Raw genomic sequence first — 27,222 nt, 5'->3', positions numbered from 1 at the left:
TCCACAGCTGGGCTCTATTTTCAGCTCGCAAACACAGTGGAGTTAATATTGAACGTATCTGTATTTGAAACTTAAATAACACAAGCATGTAGTCCTTTGAGAACAAGCTTTTGCAGGAAATCAGCAGAGAACTGTGCTTGAAACACGTTTATAACATCTTAGTTCCAGAGGATTGTCCTGGAGCAATTAAAAAAAAAAAATGTGTGGATAGCCTCTTGACCATGTAGCTGGTATTAGAAAAGAAAAGAGTATTTTTTTTTGCATAAATAATTGCCCTTCACATTCCACCAAAGGCATTAGTCTGATCAGCCAGTGGCTGTGTGACGGTCGGCCCGGTACTGTCTGGCTCGGTGGACCCCCTGCATCGGGTGCCAGGCGCAGGTGTCCAGAGGTGTGTGCTGTTTGCCTGTGACATTTGAAGCACGGCAGAAAGTGATCTGAGCAGTGGCTAGAGGAGAACACAGATCTTGCCACATCAGAATCCCCTTCTTGCTGAAGGATATTTCCTGAGAGTTTTGTACCTGTTTCAGCTTAGCGGCCTCTAGATAACCAGGGGCTCACTGAGAAATAGGTTCTTAGTGTCGCTTCACAGGCCACTGTGAAACTCTCGACCTTTTCTGAAGCTTGCTGTGTGCCATGGGCCACAGAAGTTTCTGCCAACTCCTCAAAACATGGTTGGTTAAAATTTTAGCTGGGTTCCAAGTGTCCTTCCAGTCCCTGGGCTGGTGTTCCTGAACAGGACTGCCTGCCCCGTTGCTGACCTTTTGACCCCGAGTAGATGTTGGGATGCAATCTGTGGCCAGCCAAACCCACATAAGGCTGTTCCCCTGAGCCCTCTTCTAGCCGTCTACGCTGTGGATGTGTGCTCTGCATCTTGTGGGCCATGGTGCATGCGGACCCGACTCCTGGATCCCAGATCACTAGGATGAACATCAGTCGTGCAGAGAGACCCGCCAGGCCTGCCTGATGGGGCCGTTGCTCATGACTGGCCCACTGCACTGGGGGTGTTATATGATTCCAGTGGACATTGTGTAAGGTCTTCATGGCTCTTGGTAACTATTCCACAGTGTTGAATTGTTCCCTTTGCCTGGCTTGTAAGTGGACTCACAACAGAAGTCTAGATAGTGAGGAACGCTGTTGCTTTGTCCTTCCGGAAAATTCCTTCACAGCAGAGAGGAGAGGAGGCCAGGGAACTGACTTGTTCCCTTAGGACATCTGTTCTCACGGGTGTCCTAAGGCAGCTGGACAGAGCATACCAGTCTCACTGCACAGGGAGGAGGCGGAGCCACCCTGGCTTTATCTTTTCTGACCTATTTATTGTGACTCACTTAGTTGAGAGTGTCTCCCTGTCTGGAAACAGGGAGCTGGACTTGATGCTTTGACCTTGGCCTCTCTGGCCTCCCTGTGTAGGCTGTCTTTGGTCCTGTTATTCTGTTTTCCCTTTTGACACTTGGACCTTGAGCCTCCTGGCTGTGAACAGATAGGTGCATGATTAGGACATGGCTTACCCCTGACTGTTCTTCACGTAGTCAACATAGGAAAGACTTACTGTTTATAATAATAACACGTTGCATTTGTAGAGTTCTTCACAAAGTGCTTTTATGTCTATGCTCTTGTTTCATACTTACATCAGTATTTATCCCGTCTTATGATGAGAAGGCTAAGGTTCAGGAAGGCTGAATGATTTGACCAAGGCTCTGAAACTAAAAAATAGCAAAGCCTGTACCAAATCCCAGATGCTGGTAATTCAGGTCCAGAGCTCTGTTCAGCTCCGCTAGCTCCTTCATCATCTTCCCCAGATGAGAAGGATGTACTATTTTGTTATGAATCTTTACAAAACATTTTGTAATAGTCCATAAGAGTTGGGGCTATGCTTGTTTTCTAAAACCTATCAAAGAACCTGACCCAATTAGGTACCTAGTAAGTGTTTGATAAATGAATGACATTAGTGAATGAAGAAACGAATGAGTGAATATATTGAATGAATAGGTAAGCAGGGCAAAACATGTCAGTCTGCATTTGTATTGGGAATTACTACGTGTTAAGGAGTTTTAAAATTTGGTCACGTGTGTGTGGGGATATGGTTTAAGTCTTTCACTCCTGACTCCCTGTCAGGATGGAAGGCCTGAATCCAGTTTATACCATGTTTCTTAAAATTTTCTTGGAATCTGTAACCAAAATTAAAATCTATTTTTGAATGTGCTCTATGCTCTTATTCTCCCATTTCTACTTTAAAATTTACTTCGGGGCAGGTAACTTTGCTTGGGACCGAGTTTTGCTGTCTTATCTCTTATTAGACACACAAATCACTGGAAAACATATCCTGAGGAGATCTCATCGAGTCCGAGAGTGGGAGGTAGGGGAGATAACGTTTCTTCCCATGCTTGGGAATTTCAATTCCTGGGCCCGTCTTACCTGTTTTCCCTGAGCCCCACCAGAGTCGTCTACTAGTTTCCAGAAAGATGTGTATTTCTGTGTGTATGTGTGCATGTGTGTGTTGTTCAGTCACCAAGTCGTGTCCAACTCTTCGAGACCCCATGGACTGCAGCATGCCAGGCTCCCCTGTCCCTCACCACCTCCCAGAGTTTGCCCAAGTTCATGTCCATTGAATTGGTGATACCATCCAGCCATCTCATCCTCTGTTGCCCTCTCCTCCTGGGATGTGTGTAGAGTGTGCCCGCCCACCCCCTCAGTCTGAATGCATTCCTTTCTTATTGATGTTGTTATCTTCCTAAGACTGACATGTCAGAGAGCTCTCCCTGGTGGTCTAGTGGTTAAGACCCCACACTTCCAATGCAGGGGGTCCTAGTTCCATCCCTGGATGGGGAATTGGATCCGCTATGCTGCACCTAAGACCCAGTGCAGCTGAATATTAACACATCAGAAATCTTGGTGAGATAGTTGCTGTTGCCTTAAGTTTCTTACACAATTAGTTTACATACGTAGACAATGTATACGAATCGACCAGTTCAAACCTGTCTTTTGTAGGCTCTGTTAGTCAGAAGGCCCCTTTAGAAAATATGGAGATAGCTGAATAATGTAACAGAGCAGCAGATAAGTACAACTGGCACTCTGTCAAGTGCCATCTCCCATGTGCTAGAGTGACTGGAGGCAGCAGAGAGGGCTGTCCTGGTCTGCTCACCCTCTCTCTCTTTCTGATAACAACCTGGGCTTCTTGTGGTTGAGCCTGTATAGGAGCATCTAGAAGGCATCACTCAAAACAGACAGCTTCAGCTCTTCCTCACATCCCCAAGATGCTGTGGCAGCCCTCCCTGCCACAAGACTCCTCTGAGAAGCCAGGAATCATTGTGGCCCCGAAAGAGGTTAAAATTGTGTTGGTGGGGAACTGGCAGGGGTGGCAGTCTCTCAGGAGGATGCCAATCATGGTACAGGCCCAGGGGCATGTCTAGAAACCATCACTGCCTTGCGGTAACTCCTGGTCAGGATTGAGAGGGTGGGACCCTGAATCAAGGCTGGCTGGATGGCTGGTTCTCTGACTTGTGGGTTTGTAAACAGTTCACAGCAACTGGCTTCTTAGGAATGACTGTTATTAACCAAAGCTGGCAGAGAAGCTGGATAAAGCCTTCCTGCCTGTCCCGAGCCCCCAGCCCTCCCAGCCCCCCATATTCAGAGCTTTTTGAGTGGTCTTGTTCATCTCAGTGACTTTTTACTTGAGATCATTATGGAAGAAAGGGTAAGAAGGATTGCTGGCTCTTCTGTGATTAATCCATCCCACCCCAAATGAGCAGACGAACGTCTGATGACACAGATGGTTAAGTTCCGGGCTGCCAAGCTCAGATCTTATAACTAGGTCGTGGAAGTGTGATCCATCCGATGTGTCTAGGACTCCCCTTGCCAAGGGTGTGTTATGGCATCATTAACGTTTCATGAGTGGAAACAGAAATGTCCAGTCAGGTCCTCGTCCTCTCGGTCTCCTCAGCTGGGGCACTTACGGAGGAAGCCTTTAGGACTTCGCTCACCAAACCCAACCAGCATGGAACCTGGCATGTAGCCTGTGCTACATAATGTGGTTTTTGCAGGAACAAAGACTCTCTGGTCTTCTCTATAATTGCACCAAATTACATCTCAGAGATGACTTTTTCTTGTCATGGCATTGGTTTTCTTTCTCCAAGAGGGAAATTGCAAAGTTACCATGACATGAAATCTGGCCAGAGGCTTGAAGGATTTCGTAGTTATAGCAACCTCAGCGGTGCCCTCTCAGACCGGGGCAGGCGGCAGAGCTGAGCGTGATAGACTCACTGCCGCCCCCTGAACCGCCGACCAGATTCATGGTTCCGTGTGGTTGGGACTTTGAGTCTCCTGTCAGCCTCTCCCACCACACTCTAGAAAACATCGCCGGGCCTGTCAGCAGTGCCTGTCTCACCAGGAAGGGCAGTGGCTTGTGATCCAGATGCAAGGGCAGCCCTTGGCTGGGGGCCATGGTGTGGGGGGTTTATTAGCCTGGGGCCAGGGCCTGCCCCCCGGCTCACTCACCCACACCCTCTGTGCCTGGCCCACTAGTCAGCCTATACCCAGTACCCAGAGGTCAATGTAGAGATTGTGCTTTTTAGAATTTTTTTTAAAAATTTATGTATTTTTAATTGAAGGATAAATTAAAAGATGCTTACTCCTTGGAAGGAACGTTGTGACCAACCTAGACAGCATATTAAAAAGCAGAGACATTACTTTGCCAACAAAGGTCCATCTAGTCAAGGCTATGGTTTTTCCAGTGGTCATGTATGGATATGAGAGTTGGACTGTGAAGAAATCTGAGCCCCAAAGAATTGATGCTTTTGAACTGTGATGTTGGAGAAGACTCTTGAGAGTCCCTTGGACTGCAAGGAGATCCAGCCAGTCCATCCTAAAGGAGATCAATCCTGGGTGTTCATTGGAAGGACTGATGCTGAAGCTGAAACTCCAATACTTTGGCTACCTCATGCGAAATGTTGACTCATTGGAAAAGACTCTGATGCTGGGAGGGATTGGGAGCAGGAGGAGAAGGAGACGACAGAGGATGAGATGGCTGGATGGCATCACCAACTCGATGGACATGAGTTTGAGTAAACTCTGGGAGTTAGTGATGGACAGGGAGGCCTGGCGTGCTGTGATTCATGGGGTCTCAAAGAGTCAGACACGACTGAGTGACTGAACTGAACTGACTGAATTGCCTTACAATACTGTGTTGGTTTCTGCCACACATCAACATGAATCAGCCATGGGCGTCTCTACACTTAAGAGAAACCAAAGCAGATGAGAGCCCAGATTAGCTTTGGATTTAGAATAGCCCTCTTTTGGTTCTGCCTAGAGGTTCCTAGGAAAGCGTGTGAGAAGGAATCAGGGAGAGGGCTCAGGCCGGGGATTGACCTCAGCTCAATTGACATCTGGGCCTGGATCCTTCTTTGTCATGAGAGTTTTTTCCTATGCATTATAAGACATTTAGCATCGTCCTTGGCCTTTACCCACCAGATGACAGTAGCCCCCTCTCAGTTGTGACAACAAAAAATGTCCCCAGGTATTTCCAAATGTCTTCTAGGAATCAAAATTACCAGGTGTTGAAACTATGGGAGTAAGGAGAGAATTGAGTGAAAAGACATTTGCTTATACTTGTAGTCTTGGGCTGTGTGGCAAGAGCCATTTATCACTGTCTTGAATTATTGTCTAGAAAAAGTTGAGGTTTTCAGAATAGTTGCAGTCCATTGGGTGGCATGGTGAGCCCTGCAGGAAATGGTCAACTGCTCTCCAAAGGCCACGGCTAGGCTTAGAAACTTAAAAGGGAGAGGCACCTCTTCCTTCTCCCTGCCCCATCTCTGTCTCCCTTCCCATCCCTTCCTCTGTAACCCCAAACCACTGAATCACCAGGGATACTTATTAAAATGCACCCAGAGCCTTACTCCCTGGAGCCTTACTCATGTCCATTGAGGCAGTGATGCCATCCAACCATCTCATCCTCTGTCATCCCCTTCTCCTACCTTCAATCTTTCCCGGCATCAGGGTCTTTTCCAATGAGTTGGCTCTCTGCATCAGGTGGCCAAAATAATCAAGCCTCAACTTCAGCATCAGTCCTTACAATGAATATTCAGGGTTGATTTCCTTTAGGATTGATTGGTTTGATCTCCTTGCAGTCCAAGGGTCTCTTAAGAGTCTTCTTCAGCACCATAGTTTGAAGGCATCAGTTCTTCAGTGCTCAGCTTCTTTCATTGTCCAGCCCTGACATCAGTGCATGACTACTGAAAAAAACCATAGCTTTGATGACACAGACCTTTGTTGGCTAAGTAATGTCTCTGCTTGAATATAGCTTTCCTTCCAAGGAGCAAGCGTCTTTTAATTTCATGGCTGCAGTCACCAACCCCAGAGATTTTGGAGCCCCCCAAAATAAAGTCTGTCACTGTTTCCATTGTTTCCCCATCTGTTTGCCATGAAGTGATGGGACCAGATGCCATGATCTTCGTTTTTTGAATGTTGAGTTTTAAGCTAGCTTTTTCACTCTCCTCTTTCACCTTCATCAAGAGGCTCTTTAATTTCTCTTCTCTTTCTGCCATTAGGATGGTGTCATCTGCATATCTGAGGTTACTGGTATTTCTCCCTGCAATCTTGATTCCAGCTTGTGCTTCATCCAGCCTGGCATTTCACATGGTGTACTCTGCATAGAAGTTAAATAAGCAAGGTGGCAATATACAGCCTTGACATACTCCTTTCTGAATTTTGTTGTTCTGTGTCTGATTCTGTCACTTCTTGACCTGCATACAGGTTTCTCAGATGTCAGGTAAGGTGGTCTGGTATTCCCATCTCTTTAAGAATTTTCCACAGTTTGTTGTGATCCACACAGTCAAAGGCTTTAGCATAGTCAATGAAGCAGAAGTAGGTGTTTTTCTGGAATCCTCTTGCTATGTTAGACAATGACAGAAGGCAGAGCAGGGGGTTAGGGAGTGCTTGGGGTGACTTACATCTGTAATGAGGTGGTCAGGGAGGCCTCATTATAAGGGGATATTTGACCAGCTTGCAGGTGGTAAGAGACAGTCAGGCCTGTATGAATAGGCACAAGTTTTCCGAGAAGAAGGAGGAGGGAGTACAGAGCCACTGAGGTGGCAGTGAGCATTCCTGGTGTGATGGAGGAAGAGCTCAGGCTCTTGTGATTGGAGCAGACTGAGTCATGGAGCAGTGGTTGGAGCTGAAGTTCGAGAAGGAGCAGGAGGCCAGATCCTGTAGAGCCCAGTGCAAACACTTTGATTTTTTTTGTTTGTTTTTGGGTTTTTGTTTAGTTTTATTTTTTGATTCTTCAAATTACTTTTTAATTTTAATTTTTATCCTGCAAATGCTACTTGAAATAAGTAATCCAAGTGAATCCACAGACTTCAGTCAATTTAGGGTCAGAGATTTAATGACTAGATGACTGGTATCTAAAATGAGTTTTGTAAACACAGACTCTAATACTTTGATTTGACTCTGAGGGAAGTAGGGTGGGGGCCATGGGAGGATTTTTAGCCAAGGACCGCTAGGATCAGATTTAAGACTTATGAGGATCTCCCTGGCTGCTGTCTGGAGTAGATACCAGGGGGGCAAGCGTAGAAGTTATCATTACTGTTGAAATTATGGCATGGTTTCTGCCCCCTAGGAATTTACCACGATTGTGGAGATAGAGCATGTACGGCTCTAACCAACGAGGAAGTGTTTGCTAAGGGATGTGAGTCACTCAGACCAGAAAAGTGCAATGGAAGTGCCTCCTGGGAGTCAGACTTTGTGGACGAGCTGGGCCTTACTATGGATAAACAAGATTTTTTTTTTTTTTTTTAGCGTAATGGTTATATGATTGACATTCACTAAACGGTACACATCTGAAGTATACAATTTGATACATTTGGTCACACATAAATACCCAGGAAACGATCACACTGGTGAACATACCCATTACCCTCTCACTCCCAGCCCCCTAAATTTTCTTGTGGTTTATAAGGCAAGATGGGAATTGTCATCAGGGCAGGAACGTAAGCAAAGGCACAGAGAGGGGAAATGAAGGAGCTTCTAAGGGGCAGAGGGAAACCATCCTGCCTGTCCTGCAGGGTCACATGAGGAACCCAGAGAAAGATGTCTCACAGGACAGCTTGAAGTAAATTACATGGGGCCCTTGATGCTGGGTTGCAAGGGTTAGCTCACAGAGGGACCAGCAGAAGTCTTTAAGTTTGTTGTGGTTTATGGTCAAAACTGGAGAAGGAAATGGCAACCCAATCCAGTATTCTTGCCTGGAGAATTCCATGGACAGAAGAACCTGGCGGGCTACAGTTCATGGAGTCACAGAGAGTCGGCCACGACTGAGCACATCAGCACATGGTCAAAACAGAGTTTATCTGCTAAAATTCCATCTTTTAAAAACAACAGCAGCAACACCAAATTTTAGGTACTTTATCTTTTTGTAGTAAGTCCAAGAAAACATAGCCAAGTACATTTCTGCAGTGTTTCATACACATAAAATCAATTAAAGAAATAAAAAGAAACATTAGGTAATTTCATAATTAGATATATAAGAGATTCCTTAATACAACTTGGGCTTCACTGGTAGTTCAGCTGGTAAAGAATCCGCCTACAATGCAGGAGACTTCTGGGACCGGAAGATCTGCTGGAGATGGGATAGGCTACCCACTCCAGTATTCTTGGGCTTCCCTGGTAACTCAGACAGTAAAGAATCCGCCTGCAATGTGGGAGATTTGGGTTCAGTCTCTGGGTTGGGAAGATCCACTGGAGAAGGGAATGGCTACCCACTCCAGTATTCTTGCCTGGAGAATTCCATGGACAGAGGAGCCTGGCAGGCTACAGTCCATGGGGTCGCAAAGGGTTGAACATGACTGAGTGACATTCACTTTAATACAACTACTTACAGTTGGAAAATAAATCCATTTGCCACCTGATGGTTCATTATAGCCCACATGTAAAAAGTACATCTAATCTTGTTCAGTTGCTAAGTTGTGTCCATCTCTTTGCAATCCCATGGACTGCAGCATGTCAGGGTCCCTTGTCCTTCACTGTCTCCCCGAGTTTGCTCCAACTTATGGCCATTGAATTAGTGATGCTGTCTAACCAACTCATCCTCCGTCGTCTCCTTCTCCTTTTCTTTCAATCTTTCCCAGCATCAAGGTCTTTTCAAATGAGACAGTTCTTTGCATCAGTGGCCAAAGTATTGGAGCTTCAGCTTCAGCATCAGTCCTTCCAATGAATATTTAGGACTAATTTCCTTTAGGATTGACTGGTTTGATCTCCTTGCAGACCAAGGGACTCTCAAGAGTCTTCTCCAACACCACAATTCAAAAGCATCAATCCTTCAGTGCTCAGCCTTCTTTATGGTCCAGTTCACATCCATTCATGACTACTGGAAAAATCATAGCTTTGACTATACAGATCTTTGTCGGCAAAGTAATGTCTCTGCTTTTGAATATACTGTCTAGGTTTGTCATAGCTTTTCTTCCAAGGAGCAAGTGTCTTTTAATTTCATGACTGCAGTCACCATCTGCGGTGATTCTGGAGCCCAAGAAAATAAAGTCTGTCACTGTTTCCCTTGTTTCCCCATCTATTTGCCATGACGTGATGGGACCAGATGCCATGATCTTCATTTTTTTAGCGTTGAGTTTCAAGCCAGCTTTTTCACTCTTCTCTTTCACTTTCATCAAGAGGCTCTTTAGATATTCTTCACTTTCTGCAGAGGGGTATCATCTCCATATCTGACACCTTCCAACATGAGAGGCTCATCATTTTTGCCTTTTCATGGGGCTCTTGCAGCAAGGATACTGGAGAGGGTTGCCATTTCCTACCCCTGGGGATCTTCCTGACCCAGGCATCAGGACTGTGCTAAACATGTTGCACATATAATACATAACTCATTAAAATAGGGATGATTATCATTTTCCATTTTTACATTTAAGGAGACTGAGGCTTGGATAGGTTTTTAAAAATGGCTTCCTGTCCCACAGCTACTTAGTAATGGAACCAGGTCTTGACCTGCCATGAGAGTGGACATGTTAGTCACTCAGTCCTATCTGACTCTTTGTGACCCCATGGACTGTAGCCCACCAGGCTCCTCTGTCCACGGAATCCTCCAGGCAAGAATACTGGAGTGGGTTGCCATGTCCTCCTCCGGGGGATCTTCCCAACCTGGGATCAAACCAAGGTCTCCTACATTGCAGGCAGATTCTTTACCATCTGAGCCACCAGGGGAGCATCTGAACCTCCTATACTCACTAACAAGCTTTTTCAAAAGACACTGTCCATGCCATCCAGTTGGAAAAGATGAGAGACAAAGACATAAAAATAATTTCTGTGGTCATGATGAGAAATACCTCAACTATTCTTTTCCTCCAAAGAATCCGTGAAGTTTTCTTAATCATATGAAGTTCCGGTTAAAAAATCTCCTTTTTCCTTTGAAGCAGATAAGTCGTATCATATGCAACACTTTTTCGCATGTTGCAGCAAGCAGCCCTGTTAATTGCATCCTGCCTGCCTCTGGTGCTCCCAGCAGCCTTGCGTCCTGAATGTAATCATTCAAATTGAAGCACATCTGCATCTCTAATGGGCCAACATCTCTCGTCTGTAACACTAGGCAGGGTGGCTTAGGCCGTGTGCGAAGTCACTACAGTCCAGGTTAATTTGGTTTCTTATATAGAACAACTTTGGTCTGACATTTAACATTTCTTCCTTTGACTTTTTTTTTTTTCTTTTTGGTCTTTCTGAGCTCATTACCCAGCATCTTTTATATTCATTCTTTTTTCCATGCAAGATCAGTGCTGGAGTCCAATAATGATAGAAAGCCTGGGGTCTGGATGAGGCCTGGAAGGCTAGGAAATTTCAGGTTCACAGAGCAGGTCTGTGGGCCAGCTGTGATTCCAGGGCCTGGCTGAGCTGCCATCACTGCGGTGCTGGTTCTTTGGGTTGTCTCAGACCTCACCTGGAACAGACTCTGCCACGTACCCAGTCCCCTCTTTCATGCCCTCTTTCTCCCTGTCACTAACTTTGGAGAATGAGCCCTGCTGTGTCCCCTTTGCCCAGCTGAGTGAAACACTCAGGGACTTTCTTGAGTTCTCAAAGTGCGTCAGCAAGAATGGCAGCAAGAATGGCAGTGAGGGTGGTCACTCTTCTCAACAGAGAGCACTGGGATGTCACTGCTTGTCATACTTTCTAATCCGTTCTCTGCCTTGTTTGTGCATTTGGGAACTCTGAACAACAGGAGTAAAGGATATTAATGTTTATTTGTCCATTCTTGCTGGGTAGATTCAGCATGACAGCTGGTGAGTAGAGTCTCATGTGAGAAACATTCTGGATTCCCCAATCCTTTGCATCCCCTCGATCTTGCATGTCCCATCAAACGCAGTGAGATGCTAAATCAGGGCTGAGGAGCATGGAGGAACCAGATCTTCCTGAGGAAGCAATCACACCCACTGGTTAGCATTTTGGGGTATCCTGTATCCTTAGATGTCAGGTTTTAGAGTCTTCTTCCTAGTAATACCAATGGCTAAGTGAAATTTGTTTTTTCTCCTTTTGAAATTACCAAGTTGGAAAAGCCCCAGTTCTTTTGAGACATTTGAATTCAAATATATGAATGTTCAGGTATGAATGAGAATGTTTATGTGGCAGCCTAGATGGGAGAAGGGGCTGGGGGAGAATGGATACATGTATATGTATGGCTGAGTCCCTCTGCTGTTCATCTGAAACCAGCACAGCATTGTTCATTGGCAATACCCCAATACAAAATAAAAAGTTAAGGGGAAAAAAAAATTGTTTTCTTGGCTCAGATTCACCTGAAGTTTGCTATCTGTTGTTTTGCAAACTGCCAATTTTGCTGTTTCCAGTCAAAACAGAGAATCATTAATATGGACACTTGCCTTTGGGAATAGGACTGCTGGGAAGAACGCTGAGATTCTTGAGATGGAAAGGACACGGATGGGAATGTGGCAGGGGGCGGGCAGGGGGCGGGAGGCAGACCCTAGGGTGGAAAGATTACAAGGTGTGTGAGGGTAAAGTCCCTTGATCTTCTGGGAAACTGCCTGCCTTGGGGAACAACACATTGCATTCTTGGAGTTCTAGCCACCATTCTGGGCCTCATGGGATGGCATTTATGGAAGAAGAAAGTTTAGGGACCAAGTGGAAAGAAACTGCCTTTGAAGAACAGTTTAAATCTTGTTGAGCTTGTCACTAGAGGCCTCTAGAATAATAAACCAGGAGCAAACATCAGCAGGCGTTTGCACAACTCACGCTGGACTCTGACTCCAGCTGTTGTCTTCCTCACAGACCCAGAGGCTTTGCGGGAATGCACTCTAAGTACTCTTTTGGCCAAAATAAAGCTGGGGAAAAAATCCTGTCCTCAAAACTGGCTTGAGTGTTTATTGCCAAGGAGATGATCCCTTAGAAGATGAAGGGGGACAGAAAGCAGTGAAGACGCTAGTAAACAGCTTGGTTTGCCGGGGCGGTGGCTCTTGCTCTCCGGCTCGGGTCCCACAGACTTCCCACGCTCATTAGCAGCCCTGTCTCATGTGTGGAAACCTGGCTGCTGGCTCTTGGAAAACAAGCACATTGCCTGCTTGCTGGGGCCTAACCCTCCTGGACCAGGTGTGTGGCATGGATGAGGAGTTTTCCCTTCAGTAGATTTTTCTTGGTGGCCTGCTGATGAGCTGGCCTGATGGTTAAAAACGTTCCTTGCATATCAACATTATTTTCTTGGGAACTTAGAGAAAAGAGTAATAGATTGTGTATTGAGGAGAGAATAGAGGATCTGTTCTGGGTAGTTTAAGAAAGCTTCAGGTAAAGGGAAGCTATCTAGATTATGGTCGACTCACTTTAGGCTCTTTAGTCAGGCAGAACAAGTGCTGTTGTAAAACTATATTAGCTTTAGATTTGAAGGAATTTATTTCATGGCCATTTTTATAAGACACAACTAGCTCACATAGACAAAATAAATGACAGATGGACCAAGACTAACTTCATTATTGATCGCTTTAGCTTTGGTTGAGTTCTTTCAATTTGTTTATTTGACAAATGTTTGTTGGGCCTTGCAGTGAAGGAGACACTATTCTAGACTTGGAGGAATTAAAGATGGAAAGGATATTTCCTCTTAAGGGGCTGACAGTCTAACAGACAAAGAGTTCTGCAAACAAACTACAGATAATAAGATAGTTTCAAGAGTGGAGTTGTGGGAAAGCAGGATGGTGACTGATTTCTGTTTTATCTTTTTTTTTTTTTTTTTTAGGTGCAGGGAGAGTTTTGAGGTACAGGCTATAATCTGGGAGACCATGATGATGTGAGAAATGCTGAAAGCTTCCTCTTGGCTTTGAGCAAGGAGAGGAGGGACCATTCAAGAGCTTTTAGGAAAGACCATTTCCTACACTTCGTGATTGGATTGAAGGGAATAGGATGAGGCAAGAAGGTTCTAGATTTCTAGCCTGGGTCCCTGAGTGGATAATAGCACTATTTAGTTTGATAGTGACTATTGAAATAAGAATAGGATTAGGGGAAAATAAAATGAATTTTTAATGGTCAATTTGAAGAGTGTTTATCTGCATGATGTTTTCCAGAGGCCTGTAAGGCTTAGTGTTCAGGAGAAAGGCCAGGTAGGGGTGGAGATGGACAATTCCCAGTCACTGATATACAGATGGCTGTGGAAGCCATGGGTTGGGATGCCCTTGCCCGAGGCAGAGAGATTTATGATGTCATAGATCAGTCTGCCGGAATACACATGAGGCAATGTTAGAGAGCCATTAGATTATGAGAGACCTCCAGGGGAGGAAGCAGGACACCGGTTTTCCTGAAACAACCCTAGAAGAAGTGGAAGAGCTAGGGATTGGAAAACCATTTTCTGGCGTTCTCTTTGTTCTTTTGTAGCAGTCACTAAGTGGGCAGACATAGGTGTCTGCATGAGCAACTGAGCATGCACACACTCTTATTAGCTTCTTTTATCCCTAACTTTCCTTCTAAGGACCTTTTGTTGTTTAGTCACTAGCTAAGTCATGTCCAAGCTCCTCTGTTCATGGAATTCTCCAGGCAAGAATACTGGAGTGGGTTGCCATTTCCTCCTCCAGGGGATCTTCCTGACCCAGGGATCAAACCCACGTCTCCTACGTCTCCTGTATTGGCAGGGGAGTTCTTTACCACTGAGGCACCAGGGAAACCCCCTAAAGACCTTTATCAATTTCCTAAGTGTTTTCTTGAATTCCTCTCCATGATGCATGTGGAATAATAATAATTTTGTATTATTTTTGAAATATGAGAATGTTTTGAGCACAGAATCCTTAAGTTGAAAACTTAGGATGAAAACGTTGCCCAAATGCTGTCAGCCCATTTTCCAAGGTGCTGCAATAAAACTCAGGACTCCAAAAATAGAGGTTTGGCTGTGCACATATTCCTGTTATTCCCATCTGACTTTCTGAGGTCACAAGATGAATCAGGACAGGACAGTATGAAAGTGTTTGAGTCCATACACTAGGTAGCATGCCAGACTGCATACTAAGCCCATTCCCTCTCTGGGTCCAGGTTTCTTTTGGTGCAAACTGAACCAGAGGGCACTCCCCTAGTCCATCTCCTGGGGCCACAACAGTCCTTTCCTGTCCATGTCGGGAGAACTCAGCATGTGTGAGCCTTCCATGATTCTGAGGGCTTCTTTTCCCCCTGTTTATTCCTACTCTCCCAGGAAGCAGTATTCCCTTTATTCCATAATTTACAGAAGACTCTGTCTGTTGACCTTTCCTCTTTGAAGTTTTGAGGTGCACTAAAATATTTACAGTATGTAGACCAGCACTTGAAAGGGATTTTAGTTTCCCTAAGACATATCTTTTGGCTTACTGAGGCCTTTTGATGCTAAGAACTCACTTAAGGTTTCAGATCAAGGGTGACTTAATTTAGGGAACACCTCTTGACATCCATCAGCAATGGCAGACTCATTAAACCACCCATCTCGCTTTCCTCTGGATGAGGCAGTGGTGGGCTCTGGGCTTTGCCACTTCCTGGATGTCAGGGGCCATCCTAGTTGTCACGGGCCATCAGCTGCAGTGCTCCTGATGGATTTGTCAGTGCCTTGGGAACTGGGAGGGGAGTGCTGGGCTCCACGTGCCTGAGCGTGTGCTGGTTGGTCCCAGACTAGAGGGGGCAGCAAGGGGACCTGGCACTGGGTAGTCCAGGAGCCAAGAGGGTTCCTTGGAGTCTGAACTCAGAGAGAATAGGAACCAAGATCCTCAGCCTGCTGCACAGTTAACATGTATTGTTTGTTCCATGTGGGAAGTCAAGCAGCAAACAGCAGCAGGCTAAGTGAGGAAGGTACTTCAGGGAGAGTGTGAAAACCAAGAAAAAAGAGAGAAAATGAGTCCTCAGCGTTAGGCAGTTTTTGTGGAGGGGATGTATCTTTTCTACTCCAGCTGCAGATGTCAGAGTCAAATCCAGATTCCACAGGAATCTAAAATCAACTATGATGTGTGGATGGGGCTGGTCTTATAACTCCCTTTTTCCTATGATGCTACTTCAGGTGATAGGTTAACAAAAATATTCTAAGTAAGCAATTAATTTGAGCTTTCTTGAAACCAAATAGTTTGGTGCCTTGAAAGTATAAGCCATGGGGAGCAGACTGCTTTTGAATGCCAGTCTCTGATTTCTCACCCTGCCTCTAGTTAGGTAGTAGACGTGGGAATTAAAAAACGACTTATGAAACAACCACAGGATAAAATACCATGTGGTCATTAAAAAAAAATCACATTTTCAAATGACATGTATTGACTGACAAGGAAAAATGCTCAGTATGTAATATTATGTGAAAAAGTAAGAAACTGTATTTTTGACACATATTTGGGGGCCCAAATATTTCCTTTTGATTAAATGAACATTTCATAGGTGAAGGTGGTGAAAACCTTATGTCTGTGCAAAATTCTGAGTCCATTGATGAAGATGGCTGTTTGGCTCTTGCAGTGAAAAATCAGGAACTAGACGTCAACTAGTCTGGGTATAGTCCAAGCTTTTAACCCTTTTGGGGGCTCAGTTTTCTTATTTGGAAACTGGAGTGATGGTCTGCTCTAGAATGGTCCCTAGGGATCCTTTTGGGTCCCACATGTGCTGAGTTTTGGTCAGGGACTTGGACAAATCAGCTGAGAAGGGGTGCCACAAGGTCTCATATGGTTTGCATCACTTCCTCAGTCAGACTTGGTCAACCTTGACCTCCTATTGTTTCTCATCATTTTCTATGACCGTCTTGAGTTTCTACCCCTCTGAGCCACTCCTCGCTGCTGCTGTGTAAAGAGGCCTCTTGATTTATTAATCAATTAATCAGTGCATGCTGAGGAGCTGTTCAGGGTAGTTAAACAGGGAAAACAAAATGCTGGAGCCCGTAATCAAGATGGATCATAATGAAGAGTGACCCTCCCATCGCTGATCTCCCTGCCCATCCTGGCTGCCCCACACTGCCCCCCTCACCCCCAGCTCATCAAATTCCACTCAGCCCTGATGGGGTTTCCACCCTATAAAAGATACCGCAAATTTCAGAAGGGAAGATTTTCTTCTGATGTCCTCAGGAAAATACACGTTGAGATAAGCCTCATGAGTTACTTGCAGCAGTTGTGGAATCTCAGAAGTTCAACCAGGCCCCCAAACAGCACAGGGGCTCTGTCCATTTCTGCAGACATTGTACCCTACAGTGTACCTACTGTATTCCCATTTCCCTACACAGAGTCATGGAGCTGGAAGAGCTCTACAATAAAGATAGGCCATGGCCTTGAGTGACAGATGAGAGGTTCAGAGAGGCTCCGTAAGTTGTCCAAGGTCACACAGCTAATGAGTAGCAGAACTGGAACTAGAATCCAAGTATTTTGATAACTGGTTAACACACCTGGTGCTTGTTTTTCTGTGCGATCCTGCTTTCCTACAAACATTAAAGCAAAGTAAATGAAGAAAGGAGCTTCCCAAGTGGTGCTAGTGGTAAAGAACCTGCCTGCCAATGTAGGAGCTGTAAGAGAGACTCGGGTTTGATCCCTGGGTTGGGAAGATCCCTTGGAGGAAGGTATGGCAACCCACTCCAGTTTTCTTGCCTGGAGAATCCCATGGACAGAGGAGCCTGGTGGGCTATAGTCCATAGGGTTGCAAAGAGTTGGACATGACTGAAGCGGCTTAGCATACATGCACATACACAAATGAAAGAAATTATCTTCATTAAATTCATTTTCTGGTTTCTTTTGCATATATGCTTCTGAGCAAAAGAGTTTTTAATAGTTTTAGATGAAGTTTCTGGGGAAAAGTATCTTGGACTGTTTATGAAGGAGATATTTTTCTTCTAATGGTTCAGAATGTCAGCTACGTGGGTTTGGGCATGGCCAGCCTGCTGGGGGCCGACGGTGAACATGGGGGCTCTGGAGGGGTTTGTTGGACTCTGGAGAGGCTATATCTCTGGGCTAGAATCTGTTTAGTTGGTTTTTCTTCCAGTGGAACTTAGCAAACGATGCTAATGAGGCCAGGGTTTTCTTGGAATAGAATCTCTGTTCTGGGTCACAAGTCGTACCTCCATCTGCTACCAAGTTTTCATAGTTCATGGGTTGGGGCACAGAGCATCAGTCCAGAGTGCCTGCACTCACCCCCACCAGGCCTGGATACCCATTTGTGTCTGCTTCACCCATTTGTGAACACCTTGGGAGCATCCAGGTATGCCTATATAGCTACCCGTTGACACAAGGGGAAAAGTCTGGAATGTTCTTATTTGACTAGCCTGGTAAGGAGGATGCTTAGAAATATATATATATATACACACACACACATATATAATTAATTCCTTAACATCTCCATTGTAAAATATTACATTTGTCAAATGTGTTTGTCAACTAGAGGCTCGTCTGCCAATCTGGCTGCTCATTTCTGCTGGATGTCAATCAAACAGTCCAACTTCTTGGATATATGAAGGGCTTAACTCATAAACTAGACACCTGAATTGCACTTACCAGCCTTGATTTATAGGCTTTCCTTTTTTTGTTTGTTTGTTTGTTTATGTGTTCTCCAGGATCCTGCTTTCCCAGCTGTGATTCACGACAAGCTCCAGGTCCCCAATACCATCCGGAAGGCATGGAATGACAGGGACAACCGCTGTGACATTTGTGCCACACACTTGAATCAGCTGAAGCAGGAGGCCATTCAGATGGTGCTGACCCTGGAACAGGCGGCTGGCAGCGAGCACTTTGATGGCTCCCCTGGATCCCCCCCACCCCTCTCCAACGTCCCCACTCTGGTGGGGTCCCGGCATGTGGGGGGGCTCCAGCAGCCCAGGGATTGGGCTTTTGTGCCTGCCTCCTATGCCCCCTCCAGCTACACAGCCTTCGTCACCAATAAGCATAGCAGCAAACCCAACAGCCTTGGGGTCAGCAATGGGGCGGAGAAGAAGAGTGGGTCTCCAACCCACCAGGCCAAGGTCAGCCTCCAGATGGCCACCAGTCCCAGCAACGGGAACATCCTCAGCTCAGTGGCCATCCAGGCTCACCAGTACCTGGACGGCACCTGGTCCCTGTCGAGAACCAACGGGGTCACCCTGTATCCCTACCAGGTAAGTAGCCTCTGAGTAAAAAAGGACAGGGTTGGCTACAGTCAAAGCAAAGAAGTGGGTAGCACTTTCTTTCTCGACTTTGTCCCTCTGGGAACTCCTCAATGCAGAGCCAAGTGTTTCCATGTAGCCCTGCTGGATGATGCTAAATAGAGATGAAATGTCTGAGGGACCAGTGATCCAAGATGGCGCTGTGTTTCCATTGTCTATACCATCAAAAGAGAGGGAGATTCTCTTCTTAATTTCTGCCACCTTGACAGACCATAACTCTTTTCTATTTGCATCTCACTTTAAATACTGTGGGATTAGGTTACCAAACATGTGTTCCCCTTTTCTTATTTTTTCTTTTCTGTTATTTAAATTAGCACACACTCTCAAGTTTCCCTATAGAAATAGCAGAGCAGGTCTTAAGTCTGCCAAGGAATCTAAAAAGGTTTTCTTAATTTTTCCTGGGTGAGTTTTCTGCTGGAGGAGGGTTGGGTTTACCACATGTGCTCTCTGTGTCCGCTGCGTCACTCATGGTGGGAAGCAGCAGAAAGTGTTGATGTTGAGTGTACTAGTCGGGGTGGATAATTAGTGCAACAGTTGGTCTCAAGTTATTTCTCACTTGTGTCCCTGTTGTATGGGGTTTGGTGGGTAGTCTTCCACTATGACATAGGGCCCTAGGCTCCTCCATCTATCGATAGCATGTCACCATGAGATAGCGGTCTCAGAGTCTTCCACGATATCTTGTACAACCAGCCAGGAACTGGAGAAAGAGAGAGAGGGTGGAGGATCTCCTAGGAAGAGGTGGGGGGCCTAGCCTGGAGCGGGTGAGATTTCAGTTCTCCTGGTCCCATCTTCCCTCAGGGGAGGCTGAGAAAGCCAGTCTACCCATGTGTCCAGGAGAAAAAAGAAACAAGTTGAGTGAATGCATAGCATAGTTTTCTTTCATGGGATAGAGGTACAGGGAAACATGAAATGAATTGAATGCAGCTGATAAAATTCCTGGTGACTTTTCTAGAGTGTAAAGGGGAGTATAGATTGTTTCTCTTGATATCTTGAAAGAAAGTGGGGAGCGTGGATCTTTATCTTGAGAAGTTAGTGATCTTGGACGGCCAAACTTTTCGTTTACCTGATGATGCTTTATAGTTTACAAAATATAGAGCACACATCATTTTATTTAACCCCCTGCCCCACCACCGCCATACGCCTGTGAGGTCAGCAGGACAGATGTTGGATCTTCCTCTTACAGATGGGGAAATAGGATGCTTAAAGAAATGGAATAATTACCTGTGGCCACACATCTGGTGCCAGAGTAACACCAGGTCTTCCTGGCCCAGGAGAATGGCTTTCCCTGCTCTGGCTGCTTCCAACTTTCTGAGCTTACCCCAGAATACTTATCTCAACATCTTTTCCAGCTATGGTTTCTTTTAAGACATGGTACACCAAAAAAAAAAAAAAGGCCTCCTATTTTGACCTGTGGGGCCCTGCTTGCCACTTCACTTTTGGACAGAATTTTCTGGGTTGTGGATAAAAATATAATGAGAAACCAGTGGCACCCTGGGTGGGACTTCATAGTCTAATGCTTGAATATAACCCTGTAGGGCAGGAACATAATAGCTTCTTTCCATTATTGAATAATATGCTTTTTTTTTTTTTTGGTTTGTAATTTAAAAATAGTTTTAGAAATTATAAAAAGTGATACATGTCTGTTGTAAAATAAAATTTTAAAAACATGAAAAAGTTTAAGACAGACTTTAAAAAGCAACAACACCCAGAAATAGAAATTCACAGCATTTGGGTATATTTCCTCCCAGGATTTTATATGCATGCAGTTTCTAAAATTGTGATAATGTTCAGTTCTCTGATCTGCTTTTTGCTTAATATACTTCATGGTATTTTCCCACCATTATATATTTTTCTAAAATAGGATCTTTAATGGTAGCCTAATATTCCATTATATAAATACTACCCATATATGAATATGTCCTGATTTATATAACCAAGCATCAATTATTCGAGTTTAGGTTTTTACTACTATAAATAAAATGCTCTGGTGCACATCCTTCTACCCAGGTCATATTTTCAACACATCCTGGGTTGTGCTAGCCACACACTCACTCATGTTACACAGACAACTCACATTTCACCTTCCAGGGCCCCAGAGCACTTGTAACATGTATCAGGCGCTAGTTAGAAGATTCAGCTGCTGCACAGCGCTGGTGAGTGAGGACAGAAGAACTGGAGCTTTCATATAAAATATCCAGAGTGTGGGGAAAGTCTGTGTAGGGGGTGGGTGGCTGAATAGGCTGCTTAAAAGGAAGACTGGGGATTACTGGTACATTTAAAATAATGTGTGCAACAATTCTTTCTGCTCTTCTGTCCCCATGCGTCACCTCAGAGGAAAAAGAATTTCCTGTACAATAACAAGTGTCTATAAGCTCTCCCAAGTGCCAGACACTATGCTGTGTGTTGGTTGGGGCTCCTGCCATGGGCTGGAAACCCAGGCTCCTGTCCTGTGGTCCTTAGTGGAGAAGGCAGGGGAACTATGTGTTATAATCCAGGGAGGTGCTTGCAAGTATAGACAGATGCCCAGTGTGCTCTCAGAGCCTGCAGAAAGGCTTGAAGTCCAGCCCATGGGGCAAGGGTGTGTTGATGTGGCCAAAGGCAGGCACAAAGGTGATTCACGCAGCTACCAACTTGAGATTGTCCTGGATACATGCAATTGCTTCTTTCCAACTCAGAACAGACTAATTTCTGCATCTCCCCTGAGCAGTAGTTAAAGGGATCAGAGGACATCTCTCTGGGATAAAGAGATTTGGTGCCTGGTGAACCAATGTCCCCGTGTCGTGACTATGTTATCCTCATGCCCTGGGGTGGGGGCTCTGGGTCTGGCTAGACTGCATGGCTCCTCTTATGGACATCTCCCTGCAGTAAATATTCTGCAGTTCACAGTCTGGCCAGCTCGCCAGAGATGGTTGACTGCTCTGAAAGCTGACCTCACTTTTCCTGCTCACCCTTACTCCCACTTTCCTCTCCACAGAGCAGATGGTCCTCTGGCTTAGTGCCAAAGCTGTTCTCTGGGCAGAGAAGTATCTATCTAGATTTTGTTGCTGCGGAGGGCGCTGCTCCACACCAGCAAACCTGGAGCCTGTAGAAGCAAGGGAGAAGAGGATGCTGTTCTGCCATTTAAGTACAGGGGGATGACAAGAATGAGGATGGGCTTTGCAGCAGTGAGCAGAGTAAAACCTCTGTATGGGAGAGAGAAGTGTCCCTCAAGCCCCTCAAGTTCCCTGTTTCCCACAGCACTCTGTGTATGTGAGAGTGAAACAGTGAAACTGTTATTTGCTTAGTTGTGTCCAACTCTTTGCAACCCCATGGACTTAGCCCGCCAAGCTCCTCTGTCCATGGGATTCTCCAGGCCAGAATACTGGAGTGGGTTGCCATTCCCTTCTCCAGGGGATCTTCCTGACCATTTGCAGGCGGATTCTTTAATCATATGAGTCCCCAGGGATGCAGTCTTCAAAGGCTGCAGTAGGAAGATTTCTTGATTCTCTTTTGCTAGATCCTTCATGTTTCTCAACTACCTCCAGAAAGAGTGGGAACCTATAAGCATTGCAGATAAATAAGAATCTATCCAGACAAGTAAGAAAAATAGTAATTTGGGAAGCATTGAGATTATATAAAAAATGGCAAACAGACCGCAGATGATTTTTTTCATTAAATATCATAGCAAGTTGATTTCACAGATGTTGATAAGGTGGACTGTTTCAAAGAAAGATGTTCTTTTATTAACTTACAGACATTTAACACAGTCAGTACAATGCTCTAGAACTTTCATTTTATCACATGAGTTTTAGCTTTGAGAAAACATGTCTGGATTAATTTCTTGTAGTTCACCACAGATTAATTATAAACCTCTTTTGAATAGCAACTGCTTTTCCCCAATTTACATTTATTACAGGAAATACAGGAAAGACTTTACACATAATACTCTAATCACAGAATGTTCGTGTTAGAATCCACTTCTGTAGGATAGTAATTGCCTTTTGCACCATGGTGGGAGATTTAGAGACGGTTCTGCCTAGTTCAAGAGCATGGCTCCACCAACTGTTGAATCTTGTTTTAGTAGCTTAATATTTTAGTCTCTTTCCTTATGAATGAAATCCCTACCTTGCAAGAGAACAATTTTTTAAAAAGTATGAACCTATTTTATAAACTATAACACGAGGATCCCAATATCAGCTGTCTAGAAACCAAGGCCGAGAGATTTGAAGTTTCTTTTGGGTAGAGTTTCCTGATTCTGTTTGACGTCTTTTGTTTCTTGAGAACATAGATTTATTTATTCTCGTGTCTCTGACAGTAACTAACATATATTAAAAAAAAGGGCTACTCATTAGGGAAAGTTCCAGTCTCAAGGATACACTAAAGTTGTTTCTCCTGACTGGTCTTAAATTTAGGAAAAAAGTCCAGGGTAGAAGGCTTATCTACACCTCAAGGTTTTGGGTGGAAACCACCAGTTAATTGGCTCCAAGCTAATCTTTAATCTGAAGTATCTTAATGATAGTAAATCCTTGGGTGCAATGAAAGTAGTCCAGGTGGCTTTCTGATGTCACACTCAAAATAGGGACATTTGAAAGGGTTGAAGAGTTTTATTTTATGGGACTTTCATAAACTGAAGTTGTCAAGGAAATTCAGGAATACGTTAAATTAATACATAGGTGATAAATCCATGATGAATCCTTAACGTGATGAGGTATTCAATGTGCGTTCCTTGATTTGAGGATATGTGTTTCATAAAAGTTATCCTGCTTTCTCAAAAAACATCCATTAGAATCAATGTTAGGAATAATTCCAGACTGAACTCTGGCTGGTCATGTGGGATTGTCTCATATCTTTAGGAGTTAATTGTATATAATAAGCAGAGGCCTGGGCTTCCCTGGTGTCTCAGATGGTAAAGGATCTGCCAGCAATGCAGGAGACCCAGGTTTGATCCCTGGGTCTGGAAGATCCCCTGGAGAAGGAAATGGCAACCCTCTCCAGTATTCTTGCAGAGGCACTATTGGACTTTGTATTTGAAGATATAGGCAAGAGGGAGGCAACAGTAGCACCAACCTGAAAGCAGCCCAAGCTTGCTCAACTGTGGGATCTTGGCGGTATCCAGGCCTTGGTCTTCTGAAGTCAGAAGCTCTGGGAAGACTTGGTGCTGATCCTTTCATAGAGGACTTCCAGGTGCCCTTGGAAGAGGAGGGTGGACTCTGAGGCTCACTCGTGTGCCAGTGCTCAGAGGCTTTGACTGTGATGGATCCATGGAACCCAGAAGCACATGGAGAGTAGAGCTGTTGCCTTGGGGGATGAGGTGCACACATGCTCCTTCCTCACTGAGCCACTTTTCACAAAGGAGTAGGGCAGATGTCTGCCATGTGTCAGTACCGGAGGATTTCCATTCATGTTGTTTGCAGCCCTGCAGAGTCAGACGCCTGTTCCTGAAATACACAAAATGCCTTTCTTGGGCCAGCCCTAGTGCCAATTTGCTGCTGCTCTGTCCAGGCAGGCCAATAACATAAAGTGTTGCACTTTGATAAACTATGACATCAGAAAGATCATTCGACATCATGAGTTTTTGTTTTCTCCTGTTTATAGATGGCCAAAAGAGTGTTATTTATCTTTATGCATTTTGACAAACCTGGGCACAAGAAAAGGGATCAGTTTGTATCTTCTGTCATGGACAGAGCATTTCTCAAGAATTTCTCAGGGTGAAATTCTGAAAGAGTCATCACCTCTTATAAGTATGGGCAGGGCCATGGACTGACGGGAACACTTACACTTCATCAATAAATTTCAAAAATATTTTTTACCTAGTCATTTACTTGGGTGGTAGGCTGAATTAGTGTGTGTGTGCTAAGTCACTTTGGTCATGTCCGAGCCTTTGCAATCCCATGGACAGTGGCCTGTCAGGCTTCTCTGTTCATGGGATACTCCAGGAAAGAGTAATTGGAGTGGATTGCCATGCCCTCCTCCAGGGGATCTTCCCAGCCCAGGGATTGAACCCTTGTCTCTTATATCTCCTGCATTGCCTGACAGGTTCTTTACCACCAGTGTTATCAGGGAAGCCGGGTAGGCTGGAAGGGGACCTTCAAAGATGTTCATGTCCTGATCCCTGAAACCTTACAAAATAAAAGAGGTTCTGCAGATACAATAAAGTTAAGGATCTTAAGATGGGGAGATCATCCTGGATTATCTGGGTGGTTCCAATGTAATCATAAAGGTCCTTGTAAAAGGGAGACAGGAGGAACAGAGTCAGAAAGAGAAGATGTAAGGATGGAAGCAGAGGTCAGAAGAGAGAAGGTGCAACTTTGCTGGCTTTGAAGATGGAGGAAGGGGTCACAGGCCAAGCAGTGAAAGCAACTTCTAAAAAGCTGGAAAAATCAAGGAATCAGATTCTCCCCTAGAGTCTGCAGAAAGAAGCATCCCATCTAGCCCATTGTAGATGTCTGACACCCTGGGCTTGATGGAGTAAAGAATGGATGTGTGTGCTGCTTTATGCTGCTAAATGTTCAGTAATTTGCTTCAGAAATAGGAAACTAATATACCTGGTAAGCACTGGGTAGCTGTGAAGCTTGGTAGGAGAAGTTAATGAGGTATACGGACCAAGGAGTTGCTGTGGAAACCTGCAGGATGGCCAAGAACATGGGCTTTTCATCCCACACAACAAACTACATTACCCGGTGGATCAGACAGTGCATTAGCAAGTCAGATTATTTCATTTGGGTGCCTCCACAGAATGAGAGGTTACTCATACTGCGCGGTTGGTTTTCAATTGTCTCAGATTTCCCTATTGTTATAGCATCATAATAACAAGCGCGCCACAGCCCTCTCCATCAGCAGCTAGTAATTACCATTATGTAAGTATCTCATACTGTTGAAACTGCAGAAAACATTCCAAGCTGGGGAGTGGGAGGGTGAGGAGAGACTTGGCAGGAATATCTGTAGCAGGAAGCCCATCTTCTCTGTCGTGTCTGTTGTCCTGATTGAGGGGGTTTCACAGAACTGCCCCAGTGTTCAGTCTTATGTCATCTGGTGTTTCGAGGGTTCACACGAATGTGAAAGCACCTTGCCAACTGTAGAGCAGAGGTTGTTAGTGGCTATCCTTTTCATTCGGCAGGCAGAAGACAACCACCAGAGATTTTGGAGCAGGAAAATGGAAAGATTTCCCTTGTTGACAGCAGGAGTTCTCAACTAGAATCACTTGGGAGCTTTAAAGAAAAATACTGGTGCCTAAGCCACAGTCCAGACCAATGAAATCAGAATATCTCAGGTGGGACCCAGGCTTTGGTTTTAACGGCCAGGGCAAAGAACCCCAGCTTTAAAGAACCATTTATGTGACAGTAGTGTGATAAGTATAGGGAAGAGAACAATGCAGATAGATAGACAGACAGACAGATAGATGATAGACAGACAGTATATTCTGTTTCCTAGGGCTGCTATAGTAACATTACTACAAACTAAGTGGCTTAAAATAACAAAAATTTATTGTCTTATGGTTCTGGAGACTTGAAGTCCACAATCAAGGTGTGTTGGCAGGGCTGTGCTTCCTCTGAAGAGTCTGTGGGAGAATTCTTCCTTGTCTCTTCCAGCAGGCATGCTTTGGCTTCTGGCTGTGTCACTCCAGTCTCTGCCTCTGTCTTTACATGGCTTTCTCCTCCATCTGTCACTTTCCTCTTATTATAAGGACACTGGTCATTGAATTTAGGACCTGCTTTAATCCAGTATGATGTCATCCCAACCTTTAACTCATTACATCTGCAAAGACCCCGTGTCCAGGTAAGGTCACATGCTGAGGCTCAGGGTGGACATGAATTTGGGGTGACTGTTCCTCTGACTACAGATAGATAGATGCCAGCCAGATGGCTGAAAAATGAAGGTAGCATCGAGGAGGTGAGCAACCCGTGCTTGTTCCTGCTGATCCCACTTCTGAGAAACGGGAAGGTGCAGATGTTCACAGCTGGTCAACAGTGGCACATTCTTGTTCTGTCCTGTGAATAGAAGACTGAAGGGAAGGGGAAAAGATACAAGGGGCAAAATAAAGCGGGGGAGAATGTCATATCCATACACCCTTGTACAGATGGAGAATACTTCAAGTCAGACGAAATGAAAAAATATTCACATGTGTTTCTTTGTGGAATAACAACCTCCTCTTCTGAACTTACACATATAATACCATTATGTGCTTTTATACACACATACCGTTATATGTGCTTTGACAGCCATTGGTATGCATATAAACAGTTCGAGCGCTCCTTGGGGTATGTCAGCTTATGCTGAGGACCTACCTAATTGACCAGTGCAGGAAGCTTCCGTTCCTTTCCTACTGACCAAGCTGATCCCTGGGGTTAGGTTGGTGGAATGGTTCGTGTTTTTTTTTTTTTTTTTCCTTCAGCAATAGTTCTAGGGTCCAGAAAGAGGCTAAAAATAGTGCGTAGGTGCCGTGCTGCTTAAAAGCGTTTCTTATTCTCCCCGCTGGGTCCTTTGGGTGGGCGGGAGGTGAGAAGCGGTGGGAATGTGGCCCACCCTCTTGTTCAGCTCCCCCGGGCCAGGCCGGGTGGAGGGCAGAGCTGGGGATGGATGCACGAGGGAGGTGAAGTCCTCACAGAGAGAGGATTCCCTGGATGGGGACCCCTTTTCGCAGTTATCTTTGTTTTAGACAGCAT

The 27,222-nt window shown here is 44.9% G+C and overlaps 1 protein-coding gene across 1 annotated transcript in view; it reads left to right on the top strand.

The window, feature by feature from the left end:
* Positions 1-27,222, top strand: part of KIF26B (kinesin family member 26B) — a 510,788-nt gene that overhangs the window by 176,399 nt on the left and 307,167 nt on the right. The window contains exon 3 of the mRNA XM_055582070.1: positions 17,996-18,532. Coding sequence (XP_055438045.1) covers positions 17,996-18,532 — 537 coding nt within the window. The remainder of the gene's footprint in view (positions 1-17,995; positions 18,533-27,222) is intronic.

This window comes from Bubalus kerabau, chromosome 5 (genome assembly GCF_029407905.1).
Source record: "Bubalus kerabau isolate K-KA32 ecotype Philippines breed swamp buffalo chromosome 5, PCC_UOA_SB_1v2, whole genome shotgun sequence".
Taxonomy (NCBI): Eukaryota; Metazoa; Chordata; class Mammalia; order Artiodactyla; family Bovidae; genus Bubalus; species Bubalus kerabau.
Note: the sequence above shows the minus strand (reverse complement) of the source record. Positions and strands in the feature narration are given on the sequence as shown.